This window comes from Gambusia affinis, linkage group LG19, assembly GCF_019740435.1.
Source record: "Gambusia affinis linkage group LG19, SWU_Gaff_1.0, whole genome shotgun sequence".
NCBI classification, from domain to species: domain Eukaryota; kingdom Metazoa; phylum Chordata; class Actinopteri; order Cyprinodontiformes; family Poeciliidae; genus Gambusia; species Gambusia affinis.
Genome location: NC_057886.1, coordinates 11271426 through 11285204, shown reverse-complemented (window position 1 = coordinate 11285204; position 13779 = coordinate 11271426). Strand labels below are relative to the sequence as shown.

General features: G+C 38.5%; 2 protein-coding genes across 2 annotated transcripts; both read left to right on the top strand.

The window, feature by feature from the left end:
• The first annotated feature begins 1411 nt into the window (after window positions 1–1411).
• Window positions 1412–3680, top strand: LOC122822470 (parvalbumin beta-like). The gene is made up of 5 exons (XM_044101164.1): window positions 1412–1545; window positions 2118–2184; window positions 2289–2421; window positions 3189–3298; window positions 3385–3680. Exons 2-5 carry the CDS (start codon window positions 2124–2126, stop codon window positions 3408–3410), a joined length of 330 nt encoding a protein of 109 aa, XP_043957099.1. The 5' UTR covers window positions 1412–1545; window positions 2118–2123; the 3' UTR covers window positions 3411–3680.
• A 4397-nt stretch (window positions 3681–8077) lies between these two features.
• pvalb8 (parvalbumin 8) lies at window positions 8078–11077 on the top strand. The gene is made up of 5 exons (XM_044101163.1): window positions 8078–8224; window positions 8548–8615; window positions 9460–9592; window positions 9947–10056; window positions 10793–11077. Exons 2-5 carry the CDS (start codon window positions 8555–8557, stop codon window positions 10816–10818), a joined length of 330 nt encoding a protein of 109 aa, XP_043957098.1. The 5' UTR covers window positions 8078–8224; window positions 8548–8554; the 3' UTR covers window positions 10819–11077.
• Window positions 11078–13779: the final 2702 nt, after the last annotated feature.

Below are 13779 nucleotides of genomic sequence, written 5' to 3'. Positions count from 1 at the left end.
GCTAAGCAATGGGTTAGATGACTTGCCCGGCACTTGTTCTTATAATTGGTTAATGGGAAGGGGAGCGTGGCTGGACATTGGCCAGGGCTTGGGAAATGTGCTGGGAATTGCCCCGGGGCTTTGCTCACATGCTTCTTTAGACCCAGGGAACTCTGCAATAAATAGCTGGGTAATTAGATGAACTACTCCAAGATCTATTTCTTCTACAAGTGCTGCATAATCAGTAAAATGATGTGCTGTGGCAACAGGATGGCTAATAACACTCACTGTCTCAGCAGCGGGGCTGCTTCCTGGCTCAAACCCACTGCAAATAGCTACACTGGTTTAAGAACTTTTTAGCAAATTACTCACTTTATTTATTCACTTTCTTTGCAGTAAACATCTTTTTTGGATGGTAGAACAGTCTAAAACAGTGCATTAGCTTCAAAAAGCTTATTTTAATTTTAAGCTTACTTTTCTTTCTGAAGCCAGATTGCAATTGCAGTGGGTTTCAAAAGTCCTGGGAATTGCAAGTGAGCAAAATGTAAACCCTCATCCCTATCAGATAACAACCTCACCTAGTTACAGTCAGGCGGTGGTCAAAACAGAGAGAGGCTCAAGGGCTGCAGCTTACCCCACAGCATTATGCTGCCACCTATTGGCCATAAATCCTCAGTTTTATCCTCTACAGAGTTATTAAATTATTCTGTCAGAAAAAAAATGACAAAGCCCTCATAAGCATTTAATAACATTGAGCATTGTTTTCAGAATTGATCCACCCTCTAACACAGAAATAAACATTTCCTTCAATGCTCGATGAAGATGAAATGGTCAAAATAGGGCTGACTGAGATTTTTTTCTAAACATCATCTTCTATTTCCTTTAAAATCTAAAAATTATTCTTTTTTTTATTTTTATAAAGAAACACAAAATATTTCTTCAAAGGTTGGGCTTATATACCTATTGCTGACATGTAACAAGGAAACCACTTTCTTTACAAAGTAAATTTATTTCTTCTTCCTCACAGTATTCAAATAATGCCTCAAATACATAAAACTGTGCTCTGCTCAAAATGAAACACAAGAGCAATAGATTTACCAAAAGAAGAGGTTAAATCATACCTTAAAGCTGGTTAGTGTTAAAAGTAGCAAAAACAACCAGTTTATCCAACTTACTCCAGCTATAATGCATGCATGCTGAGTATCCTCATGAATATGGTTACGGGTTGGCAGCAGCCCTTCCAATTCGCCCACATCAGCAGTGCACAGGCCTATTCTTAGCAGCCAGGGACATTAAAGACTTTTTCAAACGCACCTTTTAAGCGTCTTCATTTTTGAAACTTAAAATAGACCGCTCTGTAGCTGCAGTACGAGCCCCCCCCAATCCCTTCCTTCGTCTTCCTCCTCCTCCACCTCCTCCTCAGCACGGTGTCAGTTATCTTATGCTTCAGATTTCCACAGCGTGACAGTATATAAAAGGTCATTGGGAGCACCAGGATGGTCACTGCAGTCGACTCCAGTCTTGTCTGTATCATCTGTACCCTACAAAGCAAAAGGCACAACCGAGGTGAGTCTGAAGGAAGAGAGGAAAGGGACGAGAAAATGCGGGACCCGCATCCAGACTTGCATCCTTGAAAAACCTTTTTGCTCTTTATTTCTTTTGACATTGGGTTTGCTCAGGATCTCACTGCATTGCAGCATCTAAAGAAACACACTGAATGCCTATATTTGGGAGCGTCAGCATTTAAAAAAAAAAGAAAAAGAGAACCGTGGATTACTGGTCAGACCTCAGCATCTTGCAATAGTTGCAACTGTCAATCTCAGCTTCACGGAAGGAGTGAAGCAATGCAAAACCTGCACTTCAGAGAGAATTGGACTTAAGTATTTCAAATTGGAAACCTTTCTTGTTCTGTTTATTCTACTCGGAAAGCCAAAAGACAACTATTTAAACAGCATTTTTTGTTTGCAAGACATGGTGTGAATTTTTTTGGAGCGATCAAAATTCTGTTTCTTTAGCTTTGTGATTGTTTTTTTTGCAATGCAGTGAACTATAATCAAGTCGTTTATATAAATAGGCTGTTTCTTTAGGGATAACTGCTTTTACAAAAGTTTAAATTAATCAGTGTTTTATCTCTGCAGATCAAAATGGCTTTCGCAGGTGTACTGAGTGATGCTGACATTACTAAAGCCCTGGATGAGTGCAAAGGTGATTCTTCTCTACTTTTTCACTCTTGCTTAATTTTTTGTATCCTTATTCTTATTGATATTTGCCTCTGGTCTCAGTAGCATAATAAGCTCTGCTGATTTCAGGCGCGGACTCATTCGACTACAAGAAGTTCTTCAAGACTTGCGGTCTGGCCGGAAAGAGTGCTGACGATGTCAAGAAGGCCTTTGCCATCATTGACCAGGACAAGAGTGGCTTCATTGAGGAGGAAGAGCTGAAGTAAGATGCATGGCTGGACAAAATGGGCTTCATACATTCGGTAGCAATTGCTTTAGTAATATAGTAATATTACAGTGTCAACTGACACAAGATACTGCAGGAATGCAAGAGGAAATGGATTTCTACATTTATATGGGAGACCTTTAAGGGCCGTGGTGCTCATCTTATGATGTTAAATTAAGATTAAATACTATTCAGTAGTAACATTAGAACGGTAGACTTAGGCGGTTATGACTATCCTATAAATTTGGTCCAGAAAGTCTTACTTAGAGAGAATTTTTTGGATTGCAGCCTACTCACTCCTTTACTTGCAGTTGTAATCCAACAACAGCATGCAGTACATTTCTTTATGTATTCCCTTGTGCCATCTCAAGTTTAACAGTGGCCCCCATCTGGGAGATCCTTTTAAATCTTTCTCGAGGTGACACCTGCCCTACCAAGCAAAATCTTGCCAAGAAAAGAAACTTTCCCTGAACAAAGTGGTTGCAAAGTGAGATGACATGTATATAAAGATGCTTTTTGGTGTTTAAATGTGCTTGGAGAGTTTTGGGGGTTGATCAGATGGACCAAACTAGTCTGACCTTCAACGTCTTTGAGACCTGAGATAAGGACTGAGCGACCATGAATAGCTATAAATAAAAATGTCCATGAATATGCTTATTTAACCCACCTTTGCATTGTATTTTCAGTATAGCTGCCTTATTTGGTCTATTTGCGATGTGTTTTGATCAATAATATTAAATGAGCACCTCTTGTGTCTGTGGCAGGCTGTTTCTGCAGAACTTCAGCGGAGGTGCCCGTGCACTGACCGACGGTGAGACCAAGGTTTTCCTCAAAGCCGGTGACAGCGACGGAGATGGCAAGATTGGCGCTGATGGTACGTGCCGAGACGCTCGTTGGACATTCCTTTGTTTAAACAAATGTACAACTTTCTGTGATTTTATGTCTCTGTCTACCCTGCAGAGTTCGCTGCTATGGTAAAGGCATAAAGATGGCAACATGACCAACAACACATGCTCTGATGGAACAACAATGCCCACATCGACCTCCCCCCTTTTCATCTGAATATAAATAATTTTTATACATTTGCTTAAGGGACGTTTCCTCCTCTATGCAACACACTGTCCAAAAGGTGATGATTGTGAATGTCGCTCGGTTGTGTTCATGTCTTAAATATGAATTTTGCTAACTGTAAAATCTATAATGCACTTTCCAGGAACTAAAAGTAAAAGAAAATAAAATATTCTTTTACAACTGTCTTACCTCTTTGTTTTTGTATCATTTCGCTCACATGACCCCTTTTGGGTTGGAGAAGTAGCATTAGAAAAGGAAACTATGTCAAATGCATGATGACTTGAAACCTGGCTCAGACGGTCAGGAACATTTTTCATGCAATCTATACACAAAAAAAGTGCAAAAAAGCCACTAAAAAAGAGATTTTAAAACTCTCAAGAGAACTTCTAGTCAAAATTATTTAGATCCACTTTACCAGGGTTTAACAGCCATGTGTAACAGTGAGTTCAAGACCTTAATCTTGGATGGACACTCAAAAATATCCATCCATCCATCCATCCATTATCTGAACACCCTTCTTCCCTAATGGGGTCGGGAGGGTTGCTGGTGCCTATCTCCAGCTGCGTCCCGGGCGAGAGGCGGGGTACACCCTGGACAGGTCGCCAGTCTGTCGCAGGGCAACACAAAGACATACAAGACAAACAATACACTCACACACACACTCACACCTAGAGAGAATTTAGAGAAACCAATTAACCTGACATTCATGTTTTTGGACTGTGGGAGGAAGCCGGAGAACCCGGAGAGAACCCACCATGCACAGGGAGAACATGCAAACTCCATGCAGAAAGATCCCCGGCCGGGAATCGAACCCAGGACCTTCTTGCTGCAAGGCAACAGCTCTACCAACTGCGCCACTGTGCAGCCCACTCAAAAATATTATTTTGCCATTTCACTTGTATTATGTGTTTCCAAATCTAGTGCCCTACCTACTCCATTATCCTGAGGTTTAGTCCCTGGCCCCAAAGTTTTAACTATCATAAGAAATTAGAAAAATGTATCACCACTTTTATGAGATATCCAAATAATTGTTACCCCGTTTAATGGCATACTATTAAGCACATGAACTCCAGTACAAACTGAGAGAGGTCTAACAATACATAAATCATTTGCTCCTTTTTGTAGTTTCACACTACAACCACTAGATGGTAGTATGGAGATTCCAAGTTGCCCTTCAGCCGTTTGAAAACATCAGAAAAAATGTATCATCCTTCTGATTATTTCTTACCGCCCATTTTACAATTTTTTTTAGGATCTATTTGTTCTGTAATTTGGACAAAAGTGTTCGAAATAACTACTTCAAACACTATTTCAATAATAAATGTCTATGTTCATATGGTACTTTCCAATGCATTTATACCATTTTTTTATTTTTGTCACATCTAAAAATGATAAAAAGGTCACCCGAGTTTGCTGACATTTTATATAATAGAAGACAGTTATGAAGTAGAAGGAAAGGAATACCTAATTTCAATAATAGTTTTTGGTCAGATTTGTGCTCATCACTTAGCCTATATTCAGACTCTCTCAGTAAAAAGAAATATCTTTTTTTTGTGAAGTAGTTAATGCTTATCATCAGTGAATAGCAATTTTATATTTGTATTTTGAGTAGGCCTGAACCTCTTACCCAGTGTTACTGTATTTGGTCATCCATCATGTTGCTGCAGTCACCATATTTTACAGACAGTATTTTTTGGTTAGAGTGTTAATTTTCAAACAATTGCAGCAGTTTGCGTATATACAAAAAACGTTCACTTTTGGTCTCATTTGACCAGAGCATCTGGTGAGCAAGGTATGAAAACTTTTTTTGTTTCTTTTTTTTTAAACATTAATTTCAACAATTGACCAAATTGTATTTGTTCACAGTTTCCTGTGAACACATGTTCCCACCTGATCTCTGGATCTCCTCAACCTTCCTGTACCCCTCATGCTCACCAGGAGCCTTTTGGCTGCTCTGATCAACATGGATGGCCATGTTTTGGTATTTCAACAATTGTGCCATGTTTTTTTTTTTTTTTTTTTTTTTTTTTTTTTTTCATTTCTGGATGATAAATTGAACAGAATTCTGTGAGATGTTCAAAGGTTGGGATTTTCTTTCTTCCATAACTCTACTTTAAACCCCTCCAGAACTTTATCCCTGATCTGTCTGCTGTGTTCCTTGGTCTTTATTAAAATGTTTGTTTACTATTGTTCAAAAATGGACCAAACACATTTAAACTGTTCAGATTTTTCATTTGATTTCAAAAATTACTCCCGACGTGCTTGTGTTTTTAATAGGTATAGCATACAAAATCTAAAAACCAAATGTAAAAAAAAAGTAAATGTCGGTGATTACCTGTACATGCACTTTGTTTGAGTTTACCAATAATGACATGTTTTAACACTTAAATTTACCATTAGTGGGACTAACAAAGGGTCATTTTATCTTAGATAGTGAAAAGATTTCTTAATAAAATAATGATTAGTAAATTATAATAATCTTGTTTGAAAAACTGATGTGCTACCAAACTGATTACTTCCTCTTTTTTTGCTTTGCTACACAGACAGATTTTTTTCTCTCACTGTCATCTGTCAGTCTCCTTTGCCCCAGAGAGGTGAGAAAACACCATGTCCTGTCTCCCCATATGCGCTCTTACAGAGCACTAGCAGATGTAAATAAATGATTGACCTGTAACAGTATAGTTAAGGTGGTATCAGTGGGGATGCATGACATCATGCACCCCTTCCAGGTAAAGTGGCATCACTCCACTCCATCCTGCGTCCTTGGTCTCTTTTTCACACTGAGCCATAATGAGATGATTGAGTTTCTTTTTACCTCCTAAATGAAGTCTAACTTCACCAGCACATTTCAGCAGCTTGTCAGACGTCAGCTGCTGAGAGGCCTCACTGACCAGTTGGTAGCTGAATAATACTCGAGAGGAATCAGAAAGAACAAAGCTATTTATTCATTAATGCAAATGGGCTCAATGTTGCCACAAAGTGTAACAAAGATCCACTTCAAGATTCCTGTGGTTAAAGTTCTGTGGCCCTTGAAAAACCGAGTTTTATTTAGGGTCTTGAAAACAGTATTACTGAAACAACAATTTCAGTAATCCTGAAAACAGGTGTGTTTGGTCTGATTTACATTCTTATATAGCAGTATGTATTAGGCTTTGTGATACATATACTATATAAAAAGTATGAATTGTTGATTATAGCATTCTTTACAAATTAATCAAGCATATTATTTTGTAAATATAATGTGTAAAAATGGTTGAACTATAACTACTTCATCTATTAACAAACCCCAATTTGTATCTTATGGTTTTGGAGTTCAATCAAGAATTTAGGCTTTTGCTTCTGTTAAAGTCAGACTTTAGAGGTTAGAACCAGCTGAGTTTCTTGATCTTAAAGAACAATGCAGTGCTGCTTAGGAACTGCTGACTATGCATACTTGGTGTGATTTTGACAAATATTTTCTACTGTGTTTAAAGTTTTGGTCAATTTGCAACAGAAAAGGTTCATTTGAATGCATTCCTCATGCATTTTGTTAAGTTTTACTGATTTTATATATAGGTTAAAATCTAACTGCTGACTTTCAGTGATAAGTGGATTTCTACTCCAGAATATCGACTCCTGGTGTCTAAAGAGATAACATTTGCAGCCTAACACACAGAGAACTTACTCAGCAATGATACAGCGCATTTTTTTTCCAGGCTTAAAACAAAATTCAGGTTGACCTTTACGCAAAACTGTGTCATTTACTGACAGAAGCGAATGAAAGTGCATCAGTACAAAGATTTCCTGTAACTGACACGAAGAGGTGGTCTTTTGTTATCAGGGACTCAGAACAAAGGGTAATCCCCATGCCGCTAGTTCCAGGTATTTTGGACACGTCCTCATGTCACAAGACTTTTGATCGCTGTTGTTTCCCGATCCGTCTGGCTGGTCTGATCAATGAATAAATACAATTCCCATCATCACCGTTTGGGACGTCAAAGTGACCTTAATCTGTACAAGTGACAAAGCATTTTCATGGATCTCCCCACCTCCCGCACTCGAAGTCAGTGTAAATGAGAAGGTTAGAATTGTGAGCTTCCCTGACATGACGTTTTGTTTCTTTCTTTTTTTTTTCTTTTTTTTTTTTTTATTCTTTTGATGATATTCGATCATGGGAACCTTAAGCTTTCCAAAGAAAGACATTAGAAACAAGTTTTCATACGATCAACCAATAATAGCATCAAAGATGGAGCTTCCCTTATTCCTAAATATATTGCTAAGATCCTTGTTTTGGAAGTGCTGCCTGAAAAATAATATCTATATGATGGGGGTGGTACAGTAAAAGAGGAAGAAAAGAAGAGAGACAGTCGTTTTCCAGTCTTTCCCCGCCTTTACTGTAGCTACATAATGGAGTTGAAAGGAAGGGGACTGTATGATGGAGCTGAGGTTGAGTTAAAGGCTTTTTATTTTTTTCTTCTAGACTTAATTTGCTATTTACAAGGGCGTTACGGAACTCCACATCCCGATCTCTGTGCTCATGCGCGTTATAAATAGTAAAGGTTAATTAGTTAGCTGAGAAATCGGATCAGGGGCGGGCAGTCAGAATTTGATCCATAGTCAGGTAACTCAAGCAATCCCTATTGTCACTGCATTCAGACCTATATAAATCCTCCTTGACGGACAGCAGTCACCACAGCGCCTCACCTCTCATCTGCATCACCGTCCGACCACGGAGCAAACTTCTAACGCGGTAAGATGCGGAGGACTCACGGAGTTCACGTCTGCTTCTTTACATTACTATGTTTTAAAAATCTGAAATCCTGGCTTTTACTAATTACCAACAGCATGCAGCAAATACATCAGAAATATATAAATAATAATAATGAAAAAAACAAAACAAAAAAAACAAACAGAAAGTTCTATGTAAAAGTTGATAATTTGCTGGCTGCAAGATCAGTGACTAACTTGCCAGGTTTCAGGCTGCCTATTGCCACTTTGTAATGTTTTGCTCTTCCTTTTACATCGCACCTGTCTAAATGTGTTAATAATTCACCATGGCTGTTCTTCCTACAGGAATAAAATGTCGCTCTCATCTGTCCTTTCTGCTGATGCCATCGACAGCGCCATCAAGGACTGCCAAGGTATCCTTTTTCACTAATATATCTTTTTGATCTCTTTGTACACATGTACAAGTTGCCACCGCAGTCCACTGACAATGGATTAGATGGCTCAATTAAATAATTATGCACGTATTCAAAGTGCTTTGGTACAGTGCTTTATTCTATTTAGCATTAAGGATGCTTTCCTTCAGAATTGCTTTCTCTTGGCAGACTTCAGATTTGATCTTCTAGTTTCAGCACTGTATAGGTGAAACTAAAACACAACGTACCAAATATCCATATATTCTCTGACTTTTTTGTCAGAGAATATTTGAATATTTGAAGGAAGTCTGATCTGTACAAAACAATTTCTTTTTGTCAGATTGATTAACTTTTTTTGTTCCTTGAAGGGGAGGTTTGTTTACACTGGTTGTAAAGTACAACTGAAGTAATATCAGTAAAAAAAAAAAAGAAAGAAAGAAAAAACAAACAAAAGAAGAAAGAAAAAAAAGGACAAACGTGAGATCTTAATTAAGAGGTGTCAAGTGTCAAATAAACTTCCAGTACATTTTTTATTTACTGAATTAAGAATTTAACAGTATATATAAATAAATGCTTCAAAAATGATGGCGTTCCTGACTAGAAAGTAAAACCTTTTTGAAACATAACAATATTTGTTCTACTGTAGAAGCTACACATATTGAGCAAGATTATTAAGTGTAAATAGTTGCTTCCAAGACTACTTGCATCTGCAAGTAGTCTTTAATTCTATTTTTAAAACTCTAAATATAACTAATGGAAAAATCATCTCTCTTTACAATTGTTGCATGACAATATTTCCAAGCCAGGACAGTTTTCAGTAAAATCTGTATGCCTCTTCTCGCAGCTCCGGACTCCTTCTGTGCAAAGAAGTTCTTCCAGTTGTGTGGCCTGAGCAAGAAAAGCCCCCAGGATGTGAAGAAGGTTTTTGGGATCCTGGACAACGATGCCAGTGGGTTTATTGAGGAGGAAGAGCTGAAGTGAGTCGTCAACGTTTTTTGTTTCCTGTGAAGATTATCTTCATCTTAGAAGAAAAAAAATGCAGTAATCCTCATCGGTTTTTGGAAGAAAATCAAATTTCTTCTTTGTAGCTTTTCACAATATACGTTCTCCTGCTACAGTAATCAGATGTGCATACATGTTCAAGTGGTTATAGCTAATTTTCAGTATGCCTACATGTGTTATTTGGGCATTTTCTTTTTATTTATTTATTTTCCATCTGATTCAATAAGACATCAGTTTTATTTCCCAAATTGTCCTTGAGTGCTTTTTTTGCTGTTCATTCAGATGAAAAGTTTCCTCTGGCTTCATGCATCTTCTTTTCCTCCCATCAGGTTTTTCCTCCAGAGGTTCCGCCCTGGGGCTCGGGTCCTGACGGACAAGGAGACCAAGGCCTTCCTGAGTGCTGCTGATGATGATAGCGATGGGAAGATTGGAGCGGAAGGTGAGAATTTCTGTTTGGATGATGTGTCATTCCAAAATGCAGTTAAGTCAGAGCCTAAAAGAGAAACATTCAACTCCCTGGTCAACATTTTTGTGTGGATTTCTCATTAGTCTGGTTTGAAGCTAAGTGGGCTTGAACTCCAAAATGGGTTCTTGAATAGGACCTTCTTGGGTCGACTGAATGCATGCTGTATTGTCAATACCAGTCATGTCTCTTACGTAAAAAAAAAAAAAAAATTAAATCAGAGCTTTAAAGCTGTGAAAAAGAAGTAATCTCATCTGGGCCATTTTTTAGCACAATTTCTACATACATGGAGTCATAGGTTAAGGTTGGCTGGATCTGAAGACAGTTTGTTAGATTAGATCAGGTGTTCCCAAAGTCGGTCCTCGAGGGCCGGCATCCAGCATGTTTTAGTTCTCTCCCTGGTGGCACCAACAACCTTTTCAACATGTCAATGTTCTTCTTAGGACTTCTAACAAGCCATTATTTGATCCAGGTGCGTTAAACCAGGGAGAGAACTAAAATATGCAGGATGCCGGCCCTCGAGGACCCACTTTGGGGAACCCTGGATTAGATGAAACATTTCTGGTTGAAGCGATTGAACAATCTTATCATTGGCAAACTATATAGTAGCAAAACTATCCTGCTAAAATTTGAAATTGCTCATTAATCTTTATGCTGATGGATGCCTGGACCTGAGTCACCTGTAATAAAAATATATCTTTTTTCCCCACAGAATTCCAAGCTTTGGTCCTGTCCTAAACTGGTGAAAACCCCTCCATCTAGATCTCATCTTAACCTATCGCCTTCGATTGAACACATTAAGGGCTCCTACTTTAGTACTTTAGTAATTTTCAACCTAGTTAAACACGTCTTCATTTTAATGTATTCCTTTTAACTAATGTATACATTTCTGTCATGTTTTTAGCTTTTTGGTTCTTCATGTGCTTCAGACCATCATAAAGCTGTGTTGCCCAAACTAATAAGCACCTATCTGCTAAAATAAAAGGATAAAATCTAATCCCAATTGCTTGTCTTTGCTTCTTTATAATTAGCATTGTCTTAGATTGAAACTTGAGTTAAGGTGGTTTAAATAGAAAAAAAAGTTGAAAATACAGAGAAAGAAAATTATACATAGCTCTTTTACAGTACAGAGGTGTCCTTGAATGTGCACTTTCCTTTATCTTGCACACAGTAAATAAGATTAAATATCAGATAGTATCGAGTACATAAGAAGTCTACTGTGTATGTGCACTACAGATGTGTGCGTGCGTGTGTGTGGGCATGTATTTGGGTGTGTGGGAGGCAGAAAATCATAGATCTGTGGAGCTGTGGGGCCAGGGGAAAAGTAGCAAGGGGTGACCTTGCTGACCACCTGAGTGTCACTGTGGTCAGATCGAGTGGCTCCTGACCTCAGCTTTGTAAATAAACTCCAACACCGCTCTGGCTGGGAAAACAAAACACAGGCACAAATAAAAACCTTTGCATTTGCAAAAATCAAATGGGAATTTCGACACATACAGCCAACCATGCAAAAACTTTGCCCTCACAAATGTGAATATGCAATTAAGGCATTATGCTAACTGGAAGTGCACGTTCTCAAGGAGTGCTCTTAAAAAGTGCTGGTTCAGATATTTTTGGAGAAGAATAATTGAAACAGTAGTTTATCATATCCACCACTCTGAAGTTCCTCCTTCCACCATACTTTCAAATCAGTACCATACTGCATTTCTATCCTCTGCACTTACAGGATTCAAGGAATTAACATTAACAACTACCTCACTCTTCTCCCATCCGAGTACAGAGTAGCATTTTTAGAGCTCCCACTTTAATGTTGTTACAATTATCCCTAGATTGTAGGGGGAAACCTGACTATTAGAGCACACACCTGATATTCACAGCTACCCCACGGGATATACCCTGGCATTAGCATGAGGTCATGGTCACCAATGTAGATTCTGCAGTTATACATTTAGCAGCTTCATTTAAGCTGCTTGCAAAGATATGCTTCTTGGTCTTGTTATTTTTATTGAAAAGATGTTTGGACTTCTTTTTAGACATTTCACAGTAAATTGAAGTGATGCGAAACACTTGTTTCACAACACTTTTAACACCTGATGAACTATTTAACATTTTATCACAATACAACCACAAGCCTTAGTTTTTTTTAATAGGGAACGGTGTAAACCAATATAAGGGAGTGCTTATTTGTAAGTGGAAAGAAATCAATACATAGTTTTCAATATTTCATTATAACCCAACATCAGAAAATTGTGTGGATTTGTGACCAGCCCATCTGACTCTGTAGTTTGCACAAAGAATTTTGCTACAGTTTTACCTGCAAGTAATTTGGGGTACATCTTATAAAAACAGAATGAGAAAACGTTTCAGTCTTATGGTGTGCAAGACTATATTTTTTGCTCATTCTTTTCGTTTTGTTGGTGCGTCACTGGGTAAAATGCAGTAATCTGACAAACAATATGTCCATCATGGGTGAAGAGGTTGTTGGGGAGCGTAAGGGCCTCGATGTTCATCTGGCAACAGATTGGACCGGAGATGGAACAGTGAAGCAGCATACAAGGAGGAACGGAGCAGACTGTACTGCTTGAGGATGCAAAGGGTCCTTCAGTGTTTGCAGCAAGATGTTGCATATCTTTCATAAATCTATTTTGAAGGGTGCAAAATATTCTGTCATTATCTGTTGGGGCAAGCTTAAAGTAGGTTGACTTTGTTCTGAAGCCTTTAGAGAGGTTTGTGAAAATAGTTGTAGTTTATTAAATGAAGAATATAATGGACAATGCTGGGCATTCTCTTAATAAGACTATAACCTGGCATTTATCATCAAATTTGAAGAAACTTGGATGCGTCAATTTGTGCTTATCCTGTTTGCGCCTGTTTTTCAATAAATTTTTTCTTTGGAATTAATATAGAAATTTTGAGTCATTCTATGAGTTCTTGATCATTTATTGATCTCGCTATATATTTTCTATTGAAACTAGGTACAGACTTTGACTGGGCCATTCTAATATATGATTATCGCTTAATCTAAATCTCTCTGCTTTAGGTTCAACTGGTTTTTAGGATCGTTTTCCTGTTGGAAGATTATCCTCAGCCTTACTCTCAAATCTATTTTGGCTTCCAGTAGTTTTCCTTCTGAACAAAGGCATTTCCACAGGATGATGCTGCCACCGCTATGTTCTACAGAGGAGATGGTCACAATGATTGGGAATTAAAAAAAAAAAAAAAAATCAGTTTTGGTCTCATTTGCACAGATCACCTTCTTTCCCATGTTTGTTGTATCCGGTAACGGTTGTTAAATATATTATGTTAACCACTTACTGCTGACAGATAGTGAGAAAATTTATTTAATTATCAGGCATTCACAGCTGCTGTTATCAGTTTTTGATTCTAATCCTAATCTGTGCAGCCACAGGGGGTTGGGGGTATTTGGGTTGAGTGGGAGACCACTGAGCTAGAAGAGGGACGAGCCTGGGGGAAGCCAAAAGGTAACACAACCCAAGTGACACACAGTGGATCAGTGACCCCTGCGGGTCAGGAGCCGGGAGCGGTAAACAGGAAGGAAACGTGAGCCAACAAGTCGACACTGACGGCGGGATGTGCTGGTGTGGGACAGCAACGCGAGGTAATGTGACAAGCAGTTTACCTGGACTCAAGGGCAGTGGGAGGTAGAGCAGCAGCAGAGAACATGGATCTGTTTCTGTG

Bases quoted from the DNA above. Each gene is read 5' to 3' on its own strand.
- LOC122822470 (XM_044101164.1), top strand. From the start codon at position 2,124: ATGGCTTTCGCAGGTGTACTGAGTGATGCTGACATTACTAAAGCCCTG. The intron at 2,185-2,288 runs GTGATTCTTCTC...TGCTGATTTCAG, and splicing joins AGCCCTGGATGAGTGCAAAG to GCGCGGACTCATTCGACTAC. The intron at 3,299-3,384 runs GTACGTGCCGAG...TCTACCCTGCAG, and splicing joins TGGCAAGATTGGCGCTGATG to AGTTCGCTGCTATGGTAAAG.
- pvalb8 (XM_044101163.1), top strand. From the start codon at position 8,555: ATGTCGCTCTCATCTGTCCTTTCTGCTGATGCCATCGACAGCGCCATC. The intron at 8,616-9,459 runs GTATCCTTTTTC...CTCTTCTCGCAG, and splicing joins CGCCATCAAGGACTGCCAAG to CTCCGGACTCCTTCTGTGCA. The intron at 10,057-10,792 runs GTGAGAATTTCT...TTTTCCCCACAG, and splicing joins TGGGAAGATTGGAGCGGAAG to AATTCCAAGCTTTGGTCCTG.